Source organism: Perognathus longimembris, chromosome 20, assembly GCF_023159225.1.
Source record: "Perognathus longimembris pacificus isolate PPM17 chromosome 20, ASM2315922v1, whole genome shotgun sequence".
Classification (NCBI taxonomy): Eukaryota; Metazoa; Chordata; class Mammalia; order Rodentia; family Heteromyidae; genus Perognathus; species Perognathus longimembris.
Genome location: NC_063180.1, coordinates 26,308,305 through 26,334,979, shown reverse-complemented (window position 1 = coordinate 26,334,979; position 26,675 = coordinate 26,308,305). Strand labels below are relative to the sequence as shown.

The 26,675-nt window shown below is 48.9% G+C and overlaps 2 protein-coding genes across 2 annotated transcripts; both read right to left on the bottom strand.

Moving 5' to 3' along the window:
* Window positions 1-4,563: 4,563 nt before the first annotated feature.
* LOC125368153 lies at window positions 4,564-24,888 on the bottom strand. Its single transcript, XM_048369010.1, has 13 exons — window positions 24,658-24,888; window positions 23,453-23,579; window positions 19,862-21,447; window positions 16,361-16,446; window positions 16,190-16,258; window positions 15,844-16,035; window positions 14,869-15,007; window positions 12,835-12,983; window positions 11,958-12,132; window positions 9,903-10,070; window positions 8,521-8,647; window positions 7,876-7,971; window positions 4,564-7,160 (listed from the first exon to the last, which is right to left on the bottom strand). Exons 1-13 carry the CDS (start codon window positions 24,682-24,684, stop codon window positions 5,557-5,559), a joined length of 4,545 nt encoding a protein of 1,514 aa, XP_048224967.1. The 5' UTR covers window positions 24,685-24,888; the 3' UTR covers window positions 4,564-5,556.
* LOC125338497 (aurora kinase C-like) lies at window positions 10,732-13,260 on the bottom strand. Its single transcript, XM_048329327.1, is given in 3 exon segments — window positions 10,732-11,169; window positions 11,958-12,132; window positions 12,835-13,260. Coding segments are annotated over 3 exon segments (567 nt in total). The 5' UTR covers window positions 12,981-13,260; the 3' UTR covers window positions 10,732-10,923.
* Window positions 24,889-26,675: the final 1,787 nt, after the last annotated feature.

Genomic DNA, 26,675 nt, shown 5'->3' with positions numbered 1-26,675 from the left:
TGAGATCTTGATATTAAAAAATCAGAAAATTACAGCTGACTATATATCTTGAGGAGAGGAAGAGTAGATACGGATCTCCATCATATCCAGTAATGAGTAAGAACAAGGACAGAGAGCATGAAGATAATCTGCCTGCCAGGCAGGTCCATGCCCACTGTCCATCCACAAGGGGCAAAGGAAACTGTCCACTCACAGTGCTCAGGCCCTGAGTCCAAGCCCCAGGACTGGCCAAAAAAAAAAAAAGAAACTGTCCACTCAACAACTTAGCTGACACCATTCATTTGTGAAATGGGTAACATAAACAGATCTTTTGTTAGTAGCAAACAGTAAAAAAAAAAAAAAAAAAAAAAAAAAAATTCCATGAACAACATGTAAGTCCTTGAAAAGTAAAGCACCCCATCACTGAGCACTGGAGCAGCCTAGATTTCCACCTGAGAGACCATCTGTAGGCTGGAATCTGCATACAAGACTGTGTACACCAGATCAGGTTCCCCCAGGTCTTAGCATGTTTCACTGGACTACCTGAACTGGTGGGGACAAGCCCATCCACTCCTTCCAGGAGAAATTTACAACCATGTGAAAGAGATTAAGCCTGAAAATGCACTTTTGTGTGTGTACTGGTTGTAGGAGTTGAACTCTGGGTCTGGGCACTGTCCCTGAACTTTTTTGCTCAAGGCTAGTACTCTACCACTTTGAGCTACAGCACCACTTCCGGTTTTCTGGTGGCAAATTGGAGGTAAAAGTCTCATGGATTTTCCTGCCCTGGCTGGCTTTGAGCCACTCTAAGATCTCAGCCTCCTGAGTAGCTAGGATTACAGGTGTAAACCACTGATGTCTAGCTGAAAATGCACTTTTAAAGTTATTTTATTTTGGAGTACTGTTGTTTGAACATAGGGCCTCTGACTTGCTGTTAGGCACTTACTCTACATGTCTTTTCTTAGATAAGGAATTTTTACCTGGGGCTAGCCTCAGACAACCACCTTTCTACCTATTGACTCTCATAGCTGAAATGACAGGTGCATACCACCATACCCATCTTGATTGATAAGGCGATCTTGATCAATTTTTTTTTTTTAAACCAGGACTTGGGGCTGGGAATATGGCCTAGTGGGAAAGTGCTCGCCTTGTATACATGAAGCCCTGGGTTCGATTCCTCAGCACCACATATATAGAAAAAGGTGGAAGTTGCGCTGTGGCTCAAGTGGTAGAGTGCTAGCCTTGAGCAAAAAGAAGCTAGGGACAGTGCTCAGGCCCTTAGTTCAAGCCCCAGGACTGGCAAAAAACAAAACAAAATAAAACCAGAGCTGGCTTTCAAAGGTGATCCGCCTGATCTTCACTTCCTGAGTAGTGGGGATTATAGGTGTGCGCCACACAATTCCCAGACTCTAAACTTCTAAACATTACAAGTTCAAATAAGTTTCTCATCAGAAATTGTGGTGGCCAGAAGGAATAGACATAATTAGAACTAAAGAAGAGCTCTGCCCTCCCTGAATCCTGTACCACACAAAAACAGCTTTCAGGAAAGAAAGGAACATGGACACCTTCAGATGAAAGAAAATAATATGGCTGTACCAATGGCAGACCTCAGGAAGAAAGGTTTAGGAATTTCCCAAAGAAAATGTCAGAAGGAGGCCTGAAATTTCAAGAAGAATGGATAAACACTGGGATGAATAAAAGGAAAGGTCACAAAGACTTCGCAGGGCTTTTATAAAATACTTTTAAAGTAAAAATTACAACTTACAAAATGGTGCTCAGTGTACAAAGAGTTAACACCTATCAATTACATTAGTTGTAAACAGATCTGTTGGGAGCTGTTTGGTGTTTATACATCAAAGTGCTACATGAATGATCTTAAACTGATAAGGTACATATGTATATTGTAATATTTAGAGCAAAGCTAAAAACAACAATACAAAGATATATAATAAAAACACAACAGTAGCTGGATCCTAACCCTGAGGAGGCCAAGGCAAGGAGGAGCACAAGTTCAAGAACACCTAGGGCCAACTATCTGTCTCTACAGATATATCAAATGGAATTCTAAGACATATTGAAGTGAGCCACAGGAAGGGGGGAAAAAAAACGAGAACATGAAGTGGAATTATAATATGACAGTAAAGTGCTAACCAATCAGTATTTTAAACGTAAGTGGTCTAATCATACCAATTAAAAAATCTTATGTAGAATACATGTAAGCATGACCTGAGTATACACTGTTCATGAGAAACTTACTTCAAATACAATGATAATGTTTTCAATGTCAAAATGACGGAAAAATAGAGAACATTCATTAAAGACGGTAAGAGTGTCTATATATGGGTACCAGAAAAAGTTGCTCTGTTCCTGCTGTCGGCTGACAATCCAGCAAGGATGGGGAGTGTCAGAATAACAGCTCCAATAAATAGGGTGAAGTAGAGATTTGTGCGAATTCCACCAGTGATAGCAGGATGCACATTCTGGTCAAACAGCAATACCAAACAGGATAGACCATAACTGGGGTCAAAGTTTAAATAGGGCAGATGTGAGAAAAATTAGAAAACAATAGCAAATAGTAGGAACTACTCAAAAGAGCAGGAAATAAAAGCACTTTTTTTCGTTTTGGCCTGGGCTGAATTTGGAGCATATTCCCTCTATTTTCCACTTCACTCCACAGCTGGCTCAAACAGTACACTTCTGTCTAAAGTCATACACTGGGAAGAAAGTCTTAAGAAATAACATTCCCAAATTGAATGAAATATAATTAAAACATATTAAAATTATGGATGAAGCTGGATGTTAACAAGGCCATGACAGCAATATTTACATTAAAAAAGGAAAAATCCAGGGCTGGGAATATGGCAAGAGTGCTTGCCTCATATACATGAAGCCCTGGGTTCGATTCCCCAGCAGCACATATATAGAAAATGGCCAGAAGTGGCGCTATGGCTCAAGTGGCAGAGTGCTAGCCTTGAGCAAAAAGAAGCCAGGGACAGTGCTCAGGCCCTGAGTCCAAGGCCCAGAACTGGCAAAAGGAAAAAAGAAAAAAAGGAAAAAGCCTAATAGCAATAATCTCAACATTTACCTCAAGAAATTACTCACAACGAGGGCTGAGGATGGGGGCTTGGTGGTAGAGTGTTTGCCTAGCATGCATGAAGCCCTGGGTTCAATTCCTCAGTAAACAGAAAAAGCTGGAAATGGTGCTGTGGCTCAAATGGTAGAGTGCTAGCCTTGAGCAAAAGCAGCTCACAGACAGTGCCTAAGCCCTGAGGTTCAAGCCCCAGGACTGGACAAAAAAATGATAAAGAAGAAATTCTCAGAACCAGATACAAAGCAAATAGAACACAGGTATATAATACAGTTCAGAGGGCAATCAGTGAAATTGCTACTGTCCAAAGGATAATAGGGAATACTTCAAACAAAGTAGAAGTTTGCATAAAATGAACAATTCCTTGAACAAACCATAAATCCAATATGAAATACTCAAGTTTAAATAATATGTTTAAATAAAATAAATACATAATCAAACTTCTAAAAAGACATCTTCCAGCACCATATGCTTCACTGGAGAATGCTACCAACATCACAAGAACACATAATGAACAAAAAGAAAAGCACCCTGCCTGGGGCAGGAGGCGGGTTGGGAGCGTGCTAGTATTGCTTCAGTATCCCTTTGACACCAACAGCATCCTAAAAAGAAAAAGTTACATATTACTATCACACATAATTTGGGGAAATCTCAGCAAAAGAATAGCAAATAGAATAACACAATGTACAAACAAAACGATACTCCATGATCAAATGGGGATTATTTCAAGAATACAAGTCTGGTTCAATATTCAAAACCCAGCCTAGTGCACCATACCAGTGGACTCAGGTAGAACACATCACAATCACAACAAGTGATCAAAAGCATCTGACAAATTCCAACAGGCCGTAGTAACAAATAACTCCATAAACCAAGAACAGAAAGGAAATTTTCTAAATGTGATTTTAAAAGAGAAAAAACCTCTGTTGGATGCTAGTGGTTCACACCTGCAATCCTAGCTACGCAGGAGGCTGAGATCTGAGGATCCAGCCCAAGAGTGAAGTCTGTGAGGCTCTTATCTCCAGTTAACCACCAGAAAACCAGAAGTGGCTCTGTGTCTCAAAGTGATAGAGCAGTAGCCTTGAGTAAAACAGCTCCGATACAGCGCCTAGGCCCTGGGTTTAAGTCCCACAACCTTATATCTAACATAATACTTAGGAGAAACAACATGGAATACAAGGAAGCAAGTGTGGATAAATTCTTTCTAATCCTGCTCACTCCCATGGTGGAAATCCTGCCTGGCTCAGTAACACAGAGACCTGACACAAAGATATGCAGATAAGAAATAAATGTTTTAGACAACACTTCTATTTAAACTCCTTAGCATTCTCAAATTTTTAAAAAACACTGGAAATGATGAGTTTAGCAGCTGTAGGATATCAAAACAATAGCCTCAAACATTATAAATTCTATATGCTACACCAAATACCATGTAGAAATTTTAAGCGTGGACATTAATGCCATTTGTAATTATTTAAGATGATATAAATCTTTTGTAAAAAATGCTAATAGGACCTAGCCATCACAAGGACCTGAGTTCAAACCTCAGTACTGCTAAAAATACACAGGAGCCAGCCGCTGTCAACCATAAAAACAATAATAAGTCAAAGAATACTTTAAATAGAGTACCACATTCATGAACTGAGATTGGACACAATAAAGATACCAATTCAAATCTGATCAACAGATCTGCTTCTATCAAATCTGAGCAAGATTCCATTACAAAATCAAAATCATCCTAAGCATAAGAAGGCAAAAAAAAAAAAAGAGACCACCACAGATCAATTAAAAAACAATGAAAAGAACCACTTTACCCAATTTAAAGATTTACTACACAGTTACAGCAATTCAGTAAATAAACAGATGTCAAGTCAAACACTTAAGTCTTAAGTGGTAGGTTAGAAAGTGCCCATCTACTCCTACGTCCCTGGAGTGGGAGTGTACAGTACATGCTTAGCGTGCTCCTAGTTAACATGCTCAAGGCCATAGGTTCAATCCCTAGCACCACATGTGGCGCGTGCTCGCACACACGCAGACACACGTTTCCCTAAATATAAAAGTATTTCATAAAGCAAGACTTCCTATTTCTCATAAAAACAGATGCTCCACAAGAACAGGGTCAGTGCTGTGGAAGAAGGAAACCCTGGCAAGTCTCCAGACCAGCCTCCACTGTCTCCCCGATAGTGGCCAGCAATCGATGTGCATAGGAGACGCACATGGCTGGGGTCATCACCTCTGAACCACAATCCTCTCCACCTCAATAAACAAGGAACTCTGAGAGCAAGTGCCAGAGGCCAAAGGGGCAAGTGTGAAAGCAGTGCTGGGTGGTTTTCCTCGCCTCCTCTGTATAAAAATTCCTGAGAGAACACTGCACGGTGAAGCAGGGCAGATGTGGCTGGAGGTTTCTTAAGTGCACAAACTCCACAGGGCCTCCTGGAGGAAGACTGGGGTGGAGAATGCTCCTAGCTGGGGTCAGTTTCTAGTATCAGTCTTTAGCTACACGCCTCTGTCACAGGGGTTTCTCTTTGGTATGAACAATCAGGTGCTTGTAAAAGATTTCCCTCTGCAGACACATTTAAGAAGTCATTCCCCAGCAGAAGTTCCTGGATGTCAACAGAGGTCTGATCACTCGCCAAAGACCTTTTGTCGTTTGCCACACTGGGGGGGTTTCTCCCGCTGTGCTTCTTTTGGTGCTGACAGAGGGAGGAGCTGCGGCTGAAGGCCTTGCCACATTCGCTGCACTCATAGGGCTTCTCCCCAGTGTGGATGACAGCATGTCGAATGAGGTTTGTGCTCCAGCAAAATGACTTCCCACACTCGACACACTCATAGGGCTTCTCCCCACTGTGGATCCGCTTGTGCCTCGTGAGGCCTGACCTTCGGTTGAAGGCCTTCCCGCACTCCATGCATTCATAGGGCTTCTCCCCAGTGTGGATGCTGAAGTGCCGGATCAAGTCTGCCCTATTGCTGAAGGCTTTCCCACATTCTTTGCACTCGAAGGGCTTTTCTCCAGTGTGAGCTCTTTTGTGCAGGATGAAGGTAGAGCAGTGGGTGAAGGCTTTTCCGCACTCGCCGCACACATAGGGCTTCTCCCCAGTGTGGATGCGCTGGTGCCTCTTGAGGTAGGACCTGTGGTTGAAGGCCTTCCCGCACTCGAGGCACTCAAAGGGCTTCTCGCCAGTGTGGATGACGTAGTGGTGGATCAGCGCCGCACTCTCACAAAACACTTTCCCGCACTCGCTGCATTCAAAGGGCTTTTCCCCCGTGTGTGTCTGCTGGTGCCACATGAGGTAGGACCTGTGCTTGAAGAATTTCCCGCACTCGAAGCACTCGTAGGGATTCTCCCCACTGTGGATGATGTAGTGTCGAATGAAACCTGGCCTGTCTCGAAAGGCTTTCCCACATTCTTTGCACACAAAAGGTTTTTCTCCAGTGTGGCTCCTGTTGTGCAGGACAAAGGTGGAGCGGTGCGTGAAGGCCTTGCCACACTCCTCACACTTGTAGGGCTTCTCCCCGCTGTGGATGCGCTGGTGCTGGGTGAGGTGGGACTTGCGGTTGAAGGCCTTCCCGCACTCAGTGCACTTATATGGCCTCTCCCCCGTGTGCACCCTGTGGTGCTGCAGGAGGTACGTGCTCTTGCTGAAGGCTTTCCCACACTCCGTGCACTCATAAGGCTTCACTCCAGAGTGGATTCTCTCATGCCGAGCAAGAAGACGTTTCTTATTGAAACCTTTCCCACACTCACCGCACTTAAAGGTATTTTCTTCCTTTTGAGCCACAGGATCCTTATCTGATGCACTGGAGTCAGAGTCATGAAGAGCATCTTCCGGAGAAATCTGTTCCTGGACCACCCTTGAACAGACATCCTCAGCCATCCCTAAGCCATCTTGTCCAAGGCTCCTGTTCCCAGGAAGCTTCTCCCTCTGAGCATTTGATCCTGAGCTCAAGAGCCCTTCCTGCAATGCTGATGAGCCATCCTGACCCCTGGCTTGTGCCAACTGCAAGTGCCTCACATCTCCTCGGGTTAACGCTCCCCGGAGCGAGACTCCCTCACACAGAGCTGTCTCACAGTCCACATGTTCTGTAGCCTTGGTTTCTGAAACAATTCAACACAACAGGGCCAGTTAGCAATGACAACACAGAACATTACCATAGCAGTTTAAAAAAAAAATGATGCCAAAAGCATCGTTAAACCTCTGGTTTGAAATTCCTTTTTTTGTTTGTTTGTTTGTTTCTGGAATTGAATACTTGACCCTACCTCCTCTCCTTAGTGGGGAGGGTAGAGAAGTGGACAGAGGTTCTTCTAACAGACATCTTCAACTCTGATCAACTACTTCTTCAAAGGAACCCATTTGCCTTCATACAGCTGATCTGGAACCGCCTAGAGAGTGTGTTCTGAAGACCTTGACCAAGGGCTGGCCAAAAAAGAAATCCCAATGGATAAGTAAATCATGAGGGCTCTGAGTCAGATACCAGCTGAACCTCCTGATCTTAGGAGTTGGAGACAAAATCCAGCTGGGTGTGGGTATCTAATAACTATTTAATACAGAAGTCTCAGCTGACCCACACAGGTATCTGAGTTACCGAGACTCTGGAGTTTGATACAGCAGCTAGTTTGGGTTTGATGGAGCAGGCCTCCCAGAGGCTGTGACGAGTACAATGGGTGGGGTGGGGGGCAGAGGAACCACAGGTCAAAAGGCTCCCATGTCTCCAACCCCGCCCCCCCCAGTAAGATCACAATGAGAAGTCTCCTAGGGGGTTCCAGGGCCAGTGGTCTCTCAGTCTCACACTTGTAAGATCTGAACACTTACCTGAACAGGTGCTTTGGGAGAGGACTCGTGTCACTGTCCACAGCTCCTGCTCCTGCACCAGGTAGTCCATCAGTGCAGGCTTGGAAACAGGATGCCCTGTTCAGTGAGAAAAACAGTGGGCACATGGATGTTGGTGGAGAGAAGACAGACCCTGAGTCTCCACTGGGACTCAACTGTGGTAGTTCATTTTTTCCATCAGTTCTCATAGGGCCTGGCTGGAAATCGTGCTTGTGAGTTTTGTAAATACCTATTTCCTTCCACTCTATTCTTCATTTTATGTTGGAAGCCTAATGGGACTGTTTCTTTTTTTGTTGGTCTTAGGGTATGAACTAAGGGATTGGGCACTGTCCCTGAGCACTTTTACACAAGGCTAGAGCTCTGCCACACTGAGCCACAGCTCCACTTCTGGTTTTCTGGTAGATAACTGGAGACAAAGAGTTTCATGGATTTTCCAGCCTGGGCTGGCTTCAAACCACAATCCTCAGAGCTCAGCCTAAGTAGCTAGGATTACAAGTGTAAACTACTGGCACCCAGCTTGGAGACAAGAAAGCTGAGCTTGGAGGCGTGGGTCAGCCAAGCCTGGGGCAGAGGATGGAAGGGAAGAGGCAAGTCAACAGCTTGTTGGAGGCAGATAGATGGCCTTACCCAGTGAGACCAGGAGCCCAAAGATCTCCATCATCACCTCCTGGTACAGGGTCTTCTGATCTGGGTCCAGTTGAACCCATTCCTCCTGGGTGAAAGTCACTGCCACATCCTCAAAGGTCACACATACCTGCAAAGTCAACTACAAGTGTTAGTACTGGCCTCAGGCCATTAGATGGTGGAAAGAGATGAAGTCCAAAATCACACAGCATATCTTGAGACCCATGCTCTGTGCTGGGCATTAGGGGGAGGGAGAAGCTTCTTTGGACTTCATATGGTACTACATATGACTTCCTATGGGAGCCTCAAGAAAATGGCTGACAATGGAAACAAGTCATGGACTGATACAGAGACAATAAGGTTCTAGGATATCACAGAAATCAGAAAAATGATCACAACATTGACAATGATACTGATAACAGCAATACCTAAGCCCTCACTACTTTGGCTAGGTGCCTACTCTGAGGCCTTCACATTCTGTGTTAAAGCCACTATAAGTCTCCAGTTTTGAAGTCAAGAGAAACACTAATTCTTACTTCATTTAAAAAAAGCCATTAGACTAAAAGAAAAAATACTTCACACAGGGTTTTAGGAATTGTTACATCTCCTGCAGTTTCTGAGGCACACACCCTCATTCATCCCTTCCATGTCACTGACTTCAGGATAAGGAACCTCCTCCACAAATTCACCAGATTTTAATTCCACTTTGTCGAGACAGAGTGAAATACAAGGGCAAAGTCTGACAGAGGGAAGAAAACTTTGCATGGTCAGTGGGTCTATCTCCTGAGCTGGAGAAACGGAAAGGAGGCAACATCCAAGCTCAGGCAAAGCAGACAAGTGTAGGCCTGAGCTCAACGTCTGGATTATGGGTATGAGCCCTTTGCACGGAACCTCAACCAATCTACCTCAATCAATCTTTGAGCAGCCGCTGTAAGCCTGGGGCTGTGGTCGCGGAGAAGCTGTAGGAGGACTCACTGGCAAATGGTGTTTAGCATGCAAAACTGGCTGTCTGTGGTTGGTCCCATATTAGAAGTTACCAAAACAGTGGCGGCCGTTTGGGGCAGGCTGTCACGGGAGTTCTAATTTAGTTCCCAGCTTTGTCACTACAGGGAGAAACCCTGTAGAGCCGGGGCTCTTGGCGCAGAAAAGGAGGTTGCCGCGGACCGAAGCGCAAAGCCTGGTTTACAGCACGGCCTGGCTGTTGTCCATCTGTCTGTCCGTCCGTCCGTCTGCGAGCTCTTCAGTTCCGTGCCACCGGGCAACGGGTTGTGACAGCCAGCTCCGAGGCCTCCTTACCCATAGGGAAGCCGCAAGGGCCCCGGGTCTCCAGCCTCCGCGCAGGCCGCCCTTCCTCCCCCCCCCACCCCCCACCCCCGTCCGCTCACCTGAGCCCGGCCCACCGGGGCCTCCGCCATCCTGGGCCCCAGCAGGCGCCGCGCCACCCCGCCCCCGGCGGGTGGCCCCGGCTGAGGGTCACGCGCCTCGGTGCTCGGAAGCTCCAGACTCCATGGAACGTGAAGGACCGGAGGACAGCTCCGTTCTACTGGGCGCTCCTACGGACCAGACCGGCGAGAAGCGACAGGAAACGCAGCCGCGCGCCCCACAGCCGGCGTGGACAGAACCGTCGCGCCTGAGTGACGCCATTGCCTTAGCGGCCCGACCCGCCTAAGGCGCGCGCAATGCTTTCTGGGTAGGGTAGTTCTGTCACCAAGGACCACACGAAGAAGTTCGCGGTCCAGAGCCCGGGCTCCTGGCCTGAAGCAGGCCTGGCATGGGTGTGTGACCTGCGTTTGTACAGCCCAGGAGGTCTTGGGAGCGATACGATCCATTCTTGGCTGGGAAATGGAGATTCACTGACTCAGTAAAGATACAAAGCTCCTCTCTCACCGGCCCCTGGTTTCTACGATTGCCTTTTCTGTCTTGGATCTTCTTCTAAGGCAAAGAGCAATAGAAAAATCAAATGCCAAAAAAGAATAGCAGGCACGAGCCACCCACACCTGGTGCAAATAGATTCTGGGTTCAAGGCTATATTCTAGCCAGTTGGGAGGCAGAGATCAGAGGCTCACAGCTCACATAGCCTGGCAAAAGCAGTACCTGAGACTGTCTCCACCAATGGCTGCTGGGTAGGGAGGACGCTGATCATCCCAGTGACTAGGGGAGGCACACATAGGAGAATTAATTAAAGTCCAGGCTGGCCTGGGCATAAAGTGAGACCCTATTTAAAAAAAAAATCCCCCCATATACTCACATGTGCATAGATACAAAAGTCTGATGAGTGGCTTAAGTAGTAGAGCACCTATCTGGCAAGCATGATGTCCTGAATTCAAACTTCGGTATCACCACACACTAACTCACTAAATCAGAAAAGACTGAAGCTAAATGACTCAGTTTTTATTAATCAGCATGTTAAAAGAAAACACAAAGACACCTGCTGGCAGAAGGGGTGAGCTTCTTGAGCAAGGACAGAAAGAGACAGATGGACTCCAAAATCTTCTAGGCAGAAGGAGGCAGTAGTCGGCGGGAGTGGGCTTGGACCCATGGGTGCTGCAGGATCTGGAACAAGGGCAGCCGCTCTGAGGGCTGGTACCTAAGAAGCCTAGAGATCAAGTCCTGGGCCCCTGCAGGCATTGATGGAGGATACCTCACATTCACCTAATGAGGGCAGGGAACAAGAAAGAGAAGTCCCTTGTTCAGGTGCCAGTGGTTCACACCTATAATCCTAGCTACTCAGGAGGCTGAGATCTGAGGATCACAATTCAAAGTCAGCCTGGACAGAAAAGTCCATGAGACTCTTGTCTCCAATTAACCACTCAAAAACCAGAAGTGGCACTGTGGTTCAAATGGTAGAGCACTAGCCTTGAACACAAAGAGGCACAGGGATAGCAAGCCCCATAACCTACAGGGAAAGGGAAAAAAATAAAAAGAAAGAAGTCCTGTTAACTTCTTTGGTTAATGTTGTGCACTGAGTCACTTCAAAGCATTCCTCTTTGGGGGAGGGGTCTTGTTGGGTTGATTTTTCTCTGAGACAGTCTTGTTACACACCCAAAACTGGCTTTGAAACTCATGATCCTCCTTCAAACTCCTGAGTGCTGGGATTACAAGTGTGTCCCAAAACACCTGGGATCTTAACAGTTAAAATTTTCCACGCTGACCACTAAACCTTAGGGCTTCATACATGTGAAGCAAATACCTGAGCACTTGAACTACGCCCTTAGCCCTTTTGTTTCTATTTTGTTCTTGAGATGGAGTCTCGCTATCTTTTGCCTGGGCTGGCTTTGAATTCTCAATCCCCCTGCCTCCACCTCCACCTCCAGAATAGCTGGGACTATAGTCATGTACCACCATGCCTGGCAATGCATAATCTTCTGTGGGTCTCTGCAGGCCCAGGAGCTATCACCAACCAACTCCCTCTATACATGCCCCAAGTTTGGCCACTGTACCTGCAGAATGCGCTTGCAGGTCTCACTTTGAGAGGTGCTCTCGAAGGGTGGACTTCCCACCAGAAGCTCATAGCAGAGCACCCCGATGCACCATAGATCCACCTTCTCATCATAGGTTCTCCCTTCCACCACTTCCGGGGCCAGGTAGTCCAGGGTCCCGCACATGGTCTTTCTCCTGAAGGACACCACAGGGAGCACTATGCAGAGGCCCAAAATGAGCAAAAATCTCCTTCCCCAGCTTCAGTGAGGTCACAGACCCTGTTGGCAACCTCGATTTCCAATATGGACCCAGGGCAGGAGAGACCTGAAAAGTCCTTGTTTTGAGATTACCCACACAGTTATTTAGCTCCTGATCCAGAATCCCTTCATGAAACAGACTTCCAGCATCAAGAAAGATTTGAGGGGGCTGGGAATATGGCCTAGTGGCAAGAGTGCTTGCCTCCTACACATGAAGCTCTTGGTTCGATTCCCCAGCACCACATATATGGAAAACGGCCAGAAGGGGCACTGTGGCTCAGGTGGCAGAGTGCTAGCCTTGAGCGGGAAGAAGCCAGGGATGGTGCTCAGGCCCTGAGTCCAAGGCCCAGGACTGGCCAAAAAAGAAAGATTTGGGGACTAGCAGTGTGATTCAAGTGGTGGAGCACTTGCCTACTAAGTGCAGAAACATGAGTTCAAACATCTGTGGCCTCTCCTCCTTCCCAAATTAAAATAAAGAAGACTAACTGGCCACATTCCTTAAGTCTACAAGGATAGTTTAGGTGTTTGAAAAGGGGAATATTCAAGCACAAAGCCAGCTTTGTGTCTGGGCGCTGTGTGTGGAAGGAGCTCAGGCGGGTCATTCTGCACTGCACGGGCCCATCCCATCGCTCTGACCTACCTCAGCGAGGGGGTGTGCACGGACCAGCCAAAGTCTGCAATCTTCACCTCACCCCTGAACCCCAGAAGCAGGTTCTCTGGCTTAATATCCCTGTGAATCACCTTCTGGTCATGGCAGTAGACCAGGGCATCAGCCAGCTCCTCCATTATCTGTGTGAACAAACAAACTCAAAGCAATCCAGATGGAAAGCCTTCTACCACTACCTATGAGGAAGAACACGCTATGACTTCTTAATTATGTGTCAATCGTTATGCATAACATGAAACCAAGCACTATGGCAATTTTCAATGGACAATGTCATTAAGCACATTCATGTTGTTATGCAACCATATCACCGCTTCCAGAACATTTTCATCATCTCAAGCAAAATCTCTTTAGTCATTAATATGCCCCTCTTTCCTCTTGTTGTTTTTTGGGTTTTTTTTGCCAGTCCTAGGGCTTGGACTCAGGGCCTGAGCACTGTCCCTGGCTTCTTTTTGCTCAAGGCTAGCACTCTGCCACTTGAGCCACAGCGCCTCTTCTGGCCATTTTCTAGATATGTGGTGCTGGGGAATCAAACCCAGGGCTTCATGTATACGAGACAAACACTCTTGCCACTAGGCCATATTCTCAGCCCTCCTCTCCAGTCTTGTTATCCTCAGTTCTACTTTTTTCTATCTGTCTATACGTCTACTGTCGATTTATTATTAGTACATGTTAATTGCACAGGTACTCATGCTATTTCCATTCATGTACACTTTCATCAGATTCACCACCACCTCTATTACCCATTCTTGTCCAGTTTCATCACTTTTCTATTTTCATAAATGTTTATACAATAATTTCATTATATTTGACACATCTTGTGCTCTTACTGATTCCATTCTCTCAACACCCCCCCCCCCCATTTTGCATTCATGTAATTTCTTGGTTTAGGTCTAGATTCTGTAGAGAGAAAAGGTGTGATATTGGTCTTTCTCTATCTGGCTTGTTTCCCTCAACCGGGTGCTCTCCAATTCCATTGCAGTGGAATTTAATTTCTTGGTTAATCACTTCAATATCTCCTTTTTATAAGCAACTATAGTTAATGTCAAGGATTTTCTCTCCCCTACTTCGTGAGGTCGTATAGAATGGATGCTGAAAATGGACAGATTCTCCCAGTGGTCATAGCAAATAGCCAGACACAAAATGTCCACTAATCCAATGGCCTCCCAGAAGCCTTAGTCTTGAGGGAATAATAGAGCAGCTGGAGGTGACATGGAGGGATGATGGAGACGCAGGAGGAGGTGATATGGAATGCCATTCATTCAATTAGCAAGATGATCCAACCACTACTATTTGAATGAATATTGCTGTGGCTCCCTTCCTAGGGCCATCTAGAAATCTTTCAATACATGTATTTTTTTTCCTGGTCTTGGGGCTTGAACTTTGGCCCTTGGTGCTGTCCCTGAGCCTCTTTGTGCTCAAAGCTAGTACTCTACCACTTGAGCCACAGCACCAATTCCAGCTTTTTAAAGTAGTTTATTGGAGATAAGAGTCTCAAGCTTTTATTGCCAGGGTTGGCTTCAATCTGTGGTCCTCAGATCTCAGCCTCCTGAGTAGCTAGGATTATAGGCCTGAGCCACTGATGCCCAGCTCTGTTGTTTTTTTTTGTATAAGGTAGTGCAACTGCAACCAGATAAACCACTTACAGAGTAGGTATTATTAGTATTGGGGCAATACTAGCAGCAGTGTGCAGGTGTATGGTGGGTCATTATGTAAACTTTACAGAATAAAATTCAGGGCCAGGTGTGGTGGCTACATCTATGTAATCCTAGTACTTGGGAGACAGAGACAGGAGGATTGCAAATTCAAGAACAGATCAGAAAGACAAGGGCTGAGACTTGCTCATTTGGTAGAGTGCTTGCTTTGCTTGCCTAAGGCCCTCGGTTCAATTCCCAGCACTGAAAAAAAAAATCAGAAATAAACTAAACAGGCAATCTGGACAACCAGAGATCTCTCCATCAGTCATCACAGTAAGCCCATGAATGCAGGTCACTTCCAGTCCCACCTCACCGTGGCCGTCCGTTGCTCGTCAAATGTGTGGCTTTTTTGCAGCTCCTTATAGAGCTCACCCCGTGGAGCATATTCCAAGATTAGGTATACCCGCCGAGCATCATGGAAGTAGTTGTACAGGCGTAGAATATTAGGGTGTCTGAAGGAGGGACAAAGAAAGGTCAGACTTCTGAGTCCCACAAGCATGAGTCCCACAGTCCCAGCATACTGTGCTAGGGTCTGATACAAACAGCCCAAATTGGGGGCCTGTGAGGGGAGCAAGGGAGAAACATCCAGACTGAAACAGGACAGAGGCACAGAGAATTACTTCCAGAAGATTTCTAAGTAACTCCTGCAGCCTACACATGGCCTTAACACTATTAGGAAACAGGCCAGAGAGGGAAGAAAGAAAAAAAATGATACCAACAAACCAATTCAGCTCTGTATCAGAGCTGAATTGGGATGCCATGGGGATAAAAAATGAGCCAGGAGACAGGACACAGGATGTAAACATGGAGACATGTGGCATGGCATAATGACACCTGAGCTGGCCTGACCCTAAATAGGGTCAGGTCAGGGGGCTGGGTCACAGGAAGCTCCCAGTTCCAAGCACTTGACAGACAGGTTCATAACCTATAGGCCATGTGCCCACCCCTGTCTCTTGGGATTCAGGAACACCCATTACCTAGGGATGGGACTTCCCTTCCTGTAGGAATCTAGGCACACACATCAAGACAAGATGCCAGGTAGCACAACTTGCCATGTGGCCAATAATGGCGCTGGCCAGATCTGACCTCCATATTACAGAAACAAAGCTTCTCACAGAGTAACTGGAATGGGCTGCAGAGCAGCCCAACTTGAAAGCAAAGAGCTTAGCAAAGAAAGCAAAGAGAGTTAGTGGGAAAGGCTGGGTTCAAGTGGCACAGCAGGAAGAGGAAACAGAAGAAAAAGGCCCACAGTAAGTGAATAAGCAGGGACTCAGGCAAGCGGCCTTACTGTAGATGCGCTTGGATCTCCACTTCCCTGCGCAGTTGGTGCTCCATCCCTTCCTTCTCCAGCTGTGACTTGAAGAGGACCTTTAGGGCCACAACAAAGCCACTTTCCTTGAGCCGAGCCAGGTACACATTCCCGAATTTCCCCTTGCCCAGAGGACGCCCGATTTCAAAGTCATTGATTGTGAGACGCCTCCTGAACCAAGAGGAAAGAAGTGCCTGAGCCTGGGTGCCGGGGAGGAAGGACAGCGAGGTGCTCAGTGCTCCCCCCGACACTGCTCTCCCTCTGCCCCCACTGCCAAGGGCCTAGCACTGGCCGTCTTGGATCCGTGGGCCTACAGTGCACTTGCCCCGGCCCCGGCCCCGGTCCACCTCCACTCTCCACACTCAGTGGGCGGGGGCACTGGGCTTCAGGTGGCCTGGGAAGCAGATGGGGAGAAGGGGTTTCAGCGGTTTCTCCGTGCAGGCCTGCTGCAACAGCAGACACCAGGCCTGCCCCGCCCTCTGGTCCAGGTTCTCACCCCTTCTCTGCAGGCTGAGCTTCTGCAGAGGACACCATGCGCCGAGGTGAGGGAGAGCCGAGGCCCTCAGTCCTGGGGTCCATGTGCTCCAGGGGGGAGTGCGGGATGGGAGGGGAACGGAGGTGACACCTAGGCCTATGCCAATCAACTTCAGCTACCGCAGGGAAGACCTAGTAGAAGGGCGACGACCCCAACCCAACCGCGACGCTTGCCCTGGGGCCTTTTATAGGATTCGCAGCTCCCAGGGCAGGGCCAGCAGCTTTTGGGTGATTTCCACTGGTCAAATATCCAGACGCCCTTTGCAGTGTGTCCAATAGGGTAGATATCTACCCCTCCCTCCTGCGACTGGCCAATGGGACGCCAGAGGTGGAGCGGGGCTTCACCAGGGGGTGGAGCAAAGGAGGTAGCAGGTTGGCTGTAGTCCGAGTGGGCAGGCTGAGGTGGACGTACGTCCTGTGCGTGTGTGCGTGCGCGTGCGTGCATGCATGCGTTCAAATACACATAATCTCCGGACGGCGGGCGGACTCCTGTGCAGTCCACAAACCCCGAAACCACAGGTGATGTCTGGGTCCTGTCACCTCAGGCCACGCCCTAGGGTCCTCTGCATGGGGCAGCTACGGAGGTGGGTATGGAGGTCCCCACGGTGGAACTCCTGAGGCCTGGTTCCCCCCTCAACACGCGCCACACTCCCGGGGCCACGCGGCCCAGTTGCCATGGTGACGACTCAGCGCCTCACCGGCTCTTCCCCTCCTTCCCACAGCCGAGTTCCAGCACCATTCCTGGACACCTTACTGGGTATTTCCAGCCCCAAGACAATTCTGGCAGTGGTAAGTACTCCAACGAGTATGTAGCATGTGGGGGAGGGGGATGATTAGTAATAAAACCTCAATTCAGAAAACCTCTAACAAGTGATCCATCCTCCTGGCTCAGCCTCTGCAGAAGCTCGGAGTGCAGGTGTGTTCCACTGCTTCCACCTGGGAGCCATTTACTGCATCTCATTTACGGGGAACCCTGAAAGCAGGTACAGAGAATGGATAGTGTTGACAGTTAGGTAGGTAACTGAGTCCCAAACCACTGATGAGGCCTGGGGAATGTTCACAGAGAAAAGGGGCAGGGTACTCGTCCTTAAGACCTTCAACATTGAAATGTGCCAAGCTTAGAATGGCCTCGTTTGGGTAATTTCAGAGAGCCATGTTAGTTTCTTGAGACCTTGTGGGAGGGAGAACAGATAGAACTTGGGCCAGACAGTTGTTGAGGATTCCTAAGCTCTCTGAAAGTGAAGCCCCTGGGCATCTTGGAATTGCCTTGCCCTTGAGCAAGCAAAACTCTGGTATCAGAAAGATCCCATTTGCCGTAACAGCAGAATAGAGATGAATGTTTAAATCTTGGATGTTCAAGCAGTGGACCAGACTTTGTTTTGTTTTACTGGAGCTACAATTGAGTCCAGGGCCTGGCACATCCTAGGCTAGGCACATACTCTGCCACAGAGCTATACCTCCCAGTCAGAAATGTCTTTAAAGTCACCAGCAGGTAGAGCAGTGGCAGAAGCCGATATACTCCACCACTGAGCTGCATTGCCAGCACAGAGTACACATCACCAGCTGTCAAAACTAAATCACTGAACATCCCAAAAACCACCCACTTTTCTGCAACCGAGCCAGGAATGGCCACAATCAGACCCGTTCAAGCCAGGAAATACCATCCTCAGACCCATTCAAGCCCAAAGCAAGCTGCAGTGCTTCCCAGGGCCTCTCAGCTGTGACCAACTACTGCTCTGGCCAGAAAAAGGAAGACACACCAGAACTGCAGTAACACTCTTCAGTTTTTTGGGGTTTTTTTCCCTGCATTTAATGCCACAGGAATCGTTGAGCCACACATCCTTTTGCTTTCTCTCATGAGGCCAGCAACTACAGTTCAAATAGCAGCAATATAGGGTTGAGAAACTGTTTAGATTACATCCACATCACAGAAATAGATCTCATAGATCTGGACATTCTATCAGGCAGAAAAGTGCTATAATGACAGCATCTCTAAGCCAGACCACTTTCAGCCATAAACTTTATATGTAAGTCCAGCAGAAATACAAGACTTCAAGTGGCACACACACACATATACACTAGACAGATGAGGTCTTTCTCTCACCATACCTCTATGGTCCTTGTCATCACTAAATTGAAAGATCTAGTGTGATAGAATTTATTACAATGGTTATGCTTTTGTAGGTCACCACCTTGAATTGTGGCTTTTATTTTTGGTCCAAGACCAGAACTTTACCTTGGTACCTGCCACTTTTACTCACTGGCTAGGGCTGTACCAACTGAGCCACTCCTCTAACCCCAACTCACTGATAGAAAAGTTTAAATAGCCAGTGCAAGAAAGGGAGTGGCTCAATGGTAGAGCACCTGCCTAGAAAAGGTGAGATCTCACGTTCAAACCCTAGTACTGCCCAAATGAAACAGAGAAGGAAAAAGAAACTAATGTACATGCTAATGAGTTTGAAATGACCATGAAAATTGACAAATGTGTAAGAATACTGACAAAGATCAGAGAATAGCCAGGTGCGGCAGCCTAGGTGCCTGCAAGTTTCAGCTACTCACAGATGGGACCTGGAGCTCAAGAAGCACCTGGGCCACATAGTGAGACCTTGTCTCTCACACAAAAAGGGAGTAGGGGAAAAAGTGGGAATGAAGCAGGGAGAAGGGTTAAGGAAGCAGATGCAGGAGAGGGTAAGAGCATCCTGCTGTCATCAAAAGGCCGACATAAAAGTGTCCCAACAGTGCCAGAAGGAACTTGAAATGCTACAATGGTTTTAAATAATCTAGAAGAGTCACACAGTCTGAAGACTTACCACACAGCGACAGCAATCAGACAAAAGGCCAAGAACAAGTATTTCTCTTTTTTGTTCTGAGACAGGGTCTGGCTATATAGTCCAGGCTGGCACAGAACCCTAGCTTCTTTCTTCCTTCCTATCCAAGGGCTGGAATTACAAGGTTGTCACCATACCAGCTTCAGTGTGAAGTTTCTAAAACCACACAAAAACTGGCTTCTTTTAGAATTCAAGCCTTAAACAAGTCTTAACAGGTGCAATAAAGTATGTTCGTTCCAATGTGCATTATTACTTTAAACATAAAAGTGCTTCACGACTCAAGCCCCCCTAATAAGCTATTGCAGAACACAGCAAGTATGGGAGTGAGACACCTGCAGCCTTCCTGAGCATCTCACTCCTGACACCAGGCAGCAACTAGTGTGTACACAAGACAATGAAAGGCCAAGGCCTTCACCTCTAACAGAAGCTGAGGAGTCGAGGACAGAGCGCAGCAGGCTTGGCAGAGAGCTGCCCAGAGATCTGTGCTTGCGTTGGATTTTCTTCTACATCTCCTTTTAAAAACAATTCCTGAGATGATGTTGCAGTGTAAACTAGAAGAGAGATGCAGGTGACGGTGTCTCTCAGGTGGACAATAATGCTCTACACCAGGCCAGTTTTTAGTATCCATCTTTAGATGACAAAAAAGATGAACAGAAAGACTCCTCCTCATAGGGGAGACACTTTTGGACTTTCTCTTTGGTATGACCAGATGCTAAGGAAGATGTTTTCTCTGGCAATGTGCTTCCCCCAGTGGGTACACTCAAAAAGCCTTTCCCCACCAGGAGTTCTCGGAGAGTCACTGAGACATGCATGTTCGTGAAAGGCCTTCGATCACTTGCCATGCTGGGGGGGGTTTTCCCGCTGTGCTTCTTTTGGTGCTGACAGAGGGAGGAGCTGCGGCTGAAGGCCTTGCCACATTCGCTGCATTCATAGGGCTTCTCCCCAGTGTGGATGATAGCGTGTCGAATGAGGTTTGTGCTCCAGCAAAACGACTTCCCACACTCGACACACTCATAGGGCTTCTCCCCACTGTGGATCCGCTTGTGCCGCGTGAGGCCCGACATGCGGGCGAAGGCCTTCCCGCACTCCATGCACTCATAGGGCTTCTCCCCGGTGTGGATGCTGAAGTGCCGGATCAGGTCTTTCCGATTAGTGAAGGCTTTCCCACATTCTTTGCACTCAAAGGGCTTTTCTCCAGTGTGGGCCCTTTTATGCAGGATGAAGGTGGAGCAGTGGGTGAAGGCTTTTCCGCACTCACCGCACACAAAAGGCTTCTCACCGGTGTGGATGCGCTGGTGCCTCTTGAGGTAGGACCTGTGGTTGAAGGCCTTCCCGCACTCGAGGCACTCAAAGGGCTTCTCGCCAGTGTGGATGACGTAGTGGTGGATCAGCGCCGCGCTCTCCAGGAAGACCTTCCCGCACTCGCTACACTCGAAAGGCTTCTTCCCTGCGTGTGTCTGCTGGTGCCACGTGAGGTAGGACCTGTGCTTGAAAACCTTCCCGCACGTGAAGCACTCGTAGGGGTTTTCCCCACCATGAACCACGTAGTGTCTCAGGAACCTTCCCCGGTGCTGAAACACCTGCCCGCACTCGGTGCACACAAAAGACTTCTCCCCAGTGTGCCGCCGGCTATGCAGGACGAAGTTGGACCGGTGGGTGAAGGCCTTCCCGCACTCCCCACACTTATAGGGCTTCTCCCCGCTGTGGATGCGCTGGTGCTGGGTGAGGTAGGACTTGCGGTTGAAGGCCTTTCCGCACTCCAGGCACTCGTAGGGCCTCTCCCCTGTATGGATCATCTGGTGCTGCAGGAGGTGTGTGCTCTTGATGAATGTCTTCCCACACTCCGTGCACTCATAGGGCTTCACGCCAGAGTGGATTTTCTCGTGGCCAGCTAGGAGATGTTTCTTGTTAAACACTTTCCCACACGCACTGCACTTGAAGACATTTTCCTCCTCCTGGACAGTCTTTGAACACACATCCTCACCTGCCCTTCCACCACTCTGTCCAGGGCTCCTTTTCCTGGGCCTTTTCTCCATCTGAGCCTCTGACCCTGGTTTCAAGAGCCCTTTCCACACTCCAGATGGGCCATTCTGGCCCACTTCTTGTGCCAACCAGGAGTCCCCCAAGGCTCCGGGTGTTAACCATGCCTGGAATGAGGCTCCCTCACATACAACTGGCCAGCAAGTGGTCGACTCTGTGGCTGTTGTTTCTTTATGGTCACCTGAAAAAAATCCAGCATACACAGAGTAAGGACAGCATAGACGAAACAACTGGGTTCATTTCAAAGATGAAGCTGAAAACAGCACCTCCATGTGATCTTGGAATGTTAATCTGGCATCTTGCTTTTCTTCTGGTCCTTGGCCTTCAGATGCTATGACAGGACCACTCTGGGATGAGGCTGGGTCACCAAATGAAGGTCACGGGGGTCACCTCACAATGACAGATGGCCAGGGCTGGGCAGAGTTTGAATGGCCCTGGGGTTAAATTTCCTTTAAGTACCCACAGGGAAGATGGGATGTAGTGAAAAACTCAACTGCCTCAGGAGAGTCACCTCCAAGAGCTAAGACTTCCAGATTCAGATTTGAATTCATAGTAGGTTACTAGGATTGCAACAGCTAGTTCTGCTAGCAGGGAATAAGCGTGGACTCCTAAGTAGAATGATCCCTCGCCCATCACGGGAGCTACGTTCCACAGCCCCTCACAATAGGTGAAAATTTGCCAGGTTGCAATAAGTGAGCTGAGAGATAGTCAGGGACAACTAATAATGCTACTTCGTGGACTTTCATATACTGTAGTAGGGGGTGGGGGGCCGGGTCTCTAGAATGTAGCTTCTGCGACAGGTGAGGGATCACCGTGTGTGTGTTAAAACCCATGATACAGTGAAACCACAATCAGTGAACTGCAATATAGCAAAGGACAACTGTATTGTCCTGAAAAGCTGGCTCAAGGAGAGGTCTGGCTACACAAGAAAAACAAACCATGCAATGAGGGCTCAAATGCTGGCCATGATGGCACACACCTGTGATTCCCAGAGAAGGATCACAAATGTGTGGCCAGCCTGGACCACAGTGAGACACTGTCTCAAATAAAAATGGCTGAGGGGGGCTGGGAATATGGCCTAGTGGCAAGAGTGCTTGCCTCCTATACATGAAGCCCTGGGTTTGATTCCTCAGCACCACATATATAGAAAACGGCCAGAAGTGGTGCTGTGGCTCAAGTGGCAGAGTGCTAGCCTTGAGTAAAAAGAAGCTAGGGACAGTGCTCAGGCCCTGAGTCCACGCCCCAGGACTGGCAACAAAAACAAATAGCAACTCCTCTGTACAACAACTTAAAAAAGGGAAATTTAAAAAATAGCATTTAAAAAAAAATGGCTGAGGATACAGCTCAGTGGCAGCAAATTTGCCTAGCACGCACAAGGCCTGGATTTCATCTACAGTACTGCAAAGGAGGAGTGGAACATGAGCCACATCTGTCAGCTGATCAGCTAGACCTTTGGAAAAAGCAGCAGCCGTGAAGCCTGAGCTGCAAGAGCAAGGACTACTGACGGGCCTAAGTGAGGGAGCTTCAGTAGAGCTCCTTACCAGCAGGCAGCACCAGTTAGTCTCCTGGGGGTGCTGATGCTGTCTCCAGGACAGAATATGAGCCTGAAGTTGTAGAACCTCACGCCTGGATCATTCCATCCTGAGCATTTCTACTCTTTGTCAGTAATAAGCATGACTGTATAATAGGTCTTTGAGGGTTAGGTGAGTTTTTTTAGCAAGTCATTGTGAGCCTGAGGATAGTTTTGGAAAATTCTAACTTGCAGTTGGTGGCAGATTTGGGTTCTGGCCAGAGAGTTACCATAACGAGAAAGTGGGCAGGGCACTGTAACCCAGGAGTCATACAAAGACAAAGAGATTTTGTTAGTGAGGAGGGCCTGCCTCTCTCAGGACGGGTTCACAGGCTGGAGGTGGATGGGAACAGGATGTCAAATCTGGCATGCCTTGGGCACAGAGCAGAATGCACATGGTCTGAATGGAGAAATAGTTCCTTAGTGTAGGTAAGGTGCACACAAAGCATGTGCTCTGCTCCGGACCTGCTGGAAGCAGAAAGATCTGCACACAGAAATTGACTGCAGCCATGGGAAGGGGGAAAGCTGAACCTAGAGACCTGGATTAGCCAAGCCTGGGGCAGAGGGTGGAAGGGAAGAGGCAGGTCGACAGCTTGTTGGGGGTAGATAGCCTTACCCAGTGAGATCAGGAGTCCAAAGATCTCCATCATCACCTCCTGGTACAGAGCCTTCTGATCTGGGTCCAGCTGCCCCCATTCCTCCTGGGTGAACGTCACTGCCACATCCTCAAAGGTCACAGACATCTGCAAAGTCAAACAGAAGTAGTGTTGGCCTTGGGGCTGTTGAATGAGACAGAAACCTGCCTGTTCCTTCTGGAAAGAAAGCAGAGAGAAGTTCCAGATGTCACAGCACATCCAGTGTTCTATGCTCTGCACTGAGCTCAAACACCAAAAAGACCCTGCTTTGAACAAAATATAGTCCTGAAGGGAGAGACCCCTCCTATGGCAGAGCCATCAGAGAAAATCAGAGGACAGAAAGAATCTGTGAACTGTGAGATGCAGGCGGCAAGGGCCCTAGGAACTGAGAGGGAGTAGGAAGTAGTGATCATGTTAAGTCCATGTCATTCCTGGAGGTGTTTCTGTACATGTGCCAGAGGAAGCAGAGGTTGCCGGCATCACTGACCTCACAGAAGACAGGTTAAAGGGGTCTGATTTCCCCAAGGTCTGGACTTGCCCTGGGGCCCCCACACAACCCTCGATCCTGCAGCCCAGTGCATTTTCCAGCCAGGGAACCCTCATGCTCGAGGATGGTTAACAGGCAGTGTCTGTCCTGGCTGGAGGAGCCACAGCACCCTCAAAGCCTTCCTGGGCCTCCTCAAGTCAGCCGTGAACATTGTCTTTCTCCACGTCCTCTGCCTGGGTCGCCTGCTCCTCAGAGTCCTTCGGGAAATCATTCACACAATGTCACTGAGCACCGGTCCTGGGGCTTGAACTCCGGACCTGAGCGCTGTCACTCTTTGCTGACCCACTACCTGAGCCACAGCGCCGCTTCCGGCGGCTCGGCGGTGCCCTGAAGCTGAGAGCCTCGCGGACCTTCCAGCCCAGGTTGGCTTCGAACTGAGATCCTAGATCTAAGCCCTAGAACTAAGCCCGAGTGGCGGGGACGACAGGCGTGTGCCACCGGCCCCCCGCTCCTGAGCACGGTTCCGAGGTTCCCAGGACCGCGTGTGCACCGGGAGTCGTGCCACGCCAGGGCACTGGGACGGACGACAGCCGCGAAGGGAGGGGCGGAAAGCGGCTGCCCACGGGCCAACTTCGGCCAGGGTGGGCCGCCGCCAGCTCACCTGCGTGCGCGCCCCCGCCCAGCCGGCGCGAAGCTCACCTGCGTGCGCGCCCCCGCCGTCGCCATCGCCCCCGCGGGACCCACGAGAGCGCGCACGTCCTCACGTCCTGCGGCTGGACGACCCGGCGGCCCTTCACGCCGGGTCACGCCGCTTCTCCTCCGTGGAGATGACGCACCACTATAGGGCCTAGGCCGCGTCTTGCGGGCAGCTAGAGAACACAGCCATAACGCTGTCGACGGGCTACGATCTCCTTCCCCAAAGCCCAGAAAGCGGCCCCGGACGCCCCGGGGCCAAGCCCGGATATAAATGGCGCCGGCAAGGGACAACCCGGAAGCCCCGCCCCCTCTGGTGGAGGCGGCCCCAGCTGCGCCTAGCACACGTGCAAAGCACAGCCCTGTGGGTAATGTAGTTTTCCCAGGGTTTCCAGTGAATGGCGGTCGAATTTCCCGGGTGTGAAGCACCTGGAGCCCCCACAGTGCGGCGACTCCTGGCCCCAGGGCGGGCGTAGTGCCACCGGCCTTCGTCCTAGAGAGACATCTGTAGGAACGAGACACAACACGGGGCCAGTCCATCTTCCTGGAGAATCTCAGGACTTTAATGTGTTTTTCAAGCCCTCTGCCTTATGGTGAAGGAGATGCGCGGGCGGTGCCGGTCTCACGCGCGCTCCCCGGCCGCAGGCCGATCGTCGCGGTGCTGCCTCGGACGCACCCTACTATGTCTACGGCGCTGAGGCCGAACCCAGGGCCTGGCGGCGTCCTCCGCGGCTGAACCGCGGCACCCAGCGCTCAGGGAGCTTTTTGCAAATAGCCTAGACATGTTTGGTTTGGTTTGGTTCATTTGTTTGCCGGTCCTGGGGCTTGAACTCAGGGCCTCTATGTGCTCAAGGCTGGCGCTCTACCCCTTGAGCCACAGTGTCACGTCAGCTTTTTTTTTTTTTCTCAGTAGTTTATTGGAGATAAGAGTCTTCCAGTTTCCTGCCCAGGCTGGCTTCAAACCACAATCCCTAGATCTCAGCCTCCTGAGCAGCTAGGATAACAGGCGTGAGCCACAGAGCCCGGCTAGAGTTTTGATTTACTTTCTTATACCATAGGAGAGTCTCTTAAAAAACAAAAAAAAAAAAAAAACAACCCGCTGGGCGCAGGTGGCTCACACCTGTCATCCTAGCTACTCAGGAGGCTGAGATTTAAGGATCCCAGTTCAAAGCCAGCCCAGGCAGGAAAGTCTGTGAGACTCTTATCTCCAATAAACCACTCAGAAAACCGAAATTGGTGCTGTAGCTCCATGGATAGAATGCTAGCCTATAGTTCAAACCCCACCACCAAAAGAAACAGCCAAACAGATAAATGTATGTAATTTATTGATTCAGGATGGGTCCTGCAGCTTCCATAATTTTGCTTAAAAATTCAAACTACTAGGCTGGGAATGTGGCTTAGTGGCAGAGTGCTTGCCTAGCATGCACGAAGCCCTGGGTTGGATTCCTCAGCACCACATAAACAGAAAAGGCCAGAAGTGGCCCTGTGGCTCAAGTGGTAGAGTGCTAGCCTTGAGCAAAAAGAAGCCAGAGACAGTGCTCAGGCCCTGAGTTCAAGCCCCAGGACTGGCAAAAATAAAAAAATCAAACTACTCAGGAAGTTTAGGGAGAAGTGCACAATGAGAACAGAAATCACAATTTAAGAGACAATGAGTTGGCCCCAAGTGTTGGAGGGGAGCATAGGGATGCAGATCCTCTGATCCGCACCTTTTTTTTTAATTTTTTTTTTTTGGCCAGTCGTGGGCCTTGGACTCAGGGCCTGAGCACTGTCCCTGGCTTCTTCCCGCTCAAGGCTAGCACTCTGCCACTTGAGCCACAGCACCGCTTCTGGCCGTTTTCTGTATATGTGGTGCTGGGGAATTGAACCTAGGACCTCGTGTATCCGAGGCAGGCACTCTTGCCACTAGGCTATATCCCCAGCCCCTGATCCGCACCTTTTGAGAAGCTGGTATTAAAGGAGTGACCACCACTCCCAACCTTGGTAACCCTGATAGAGTGCCCAGCAGCCCTGGGGAGGAATGTAAG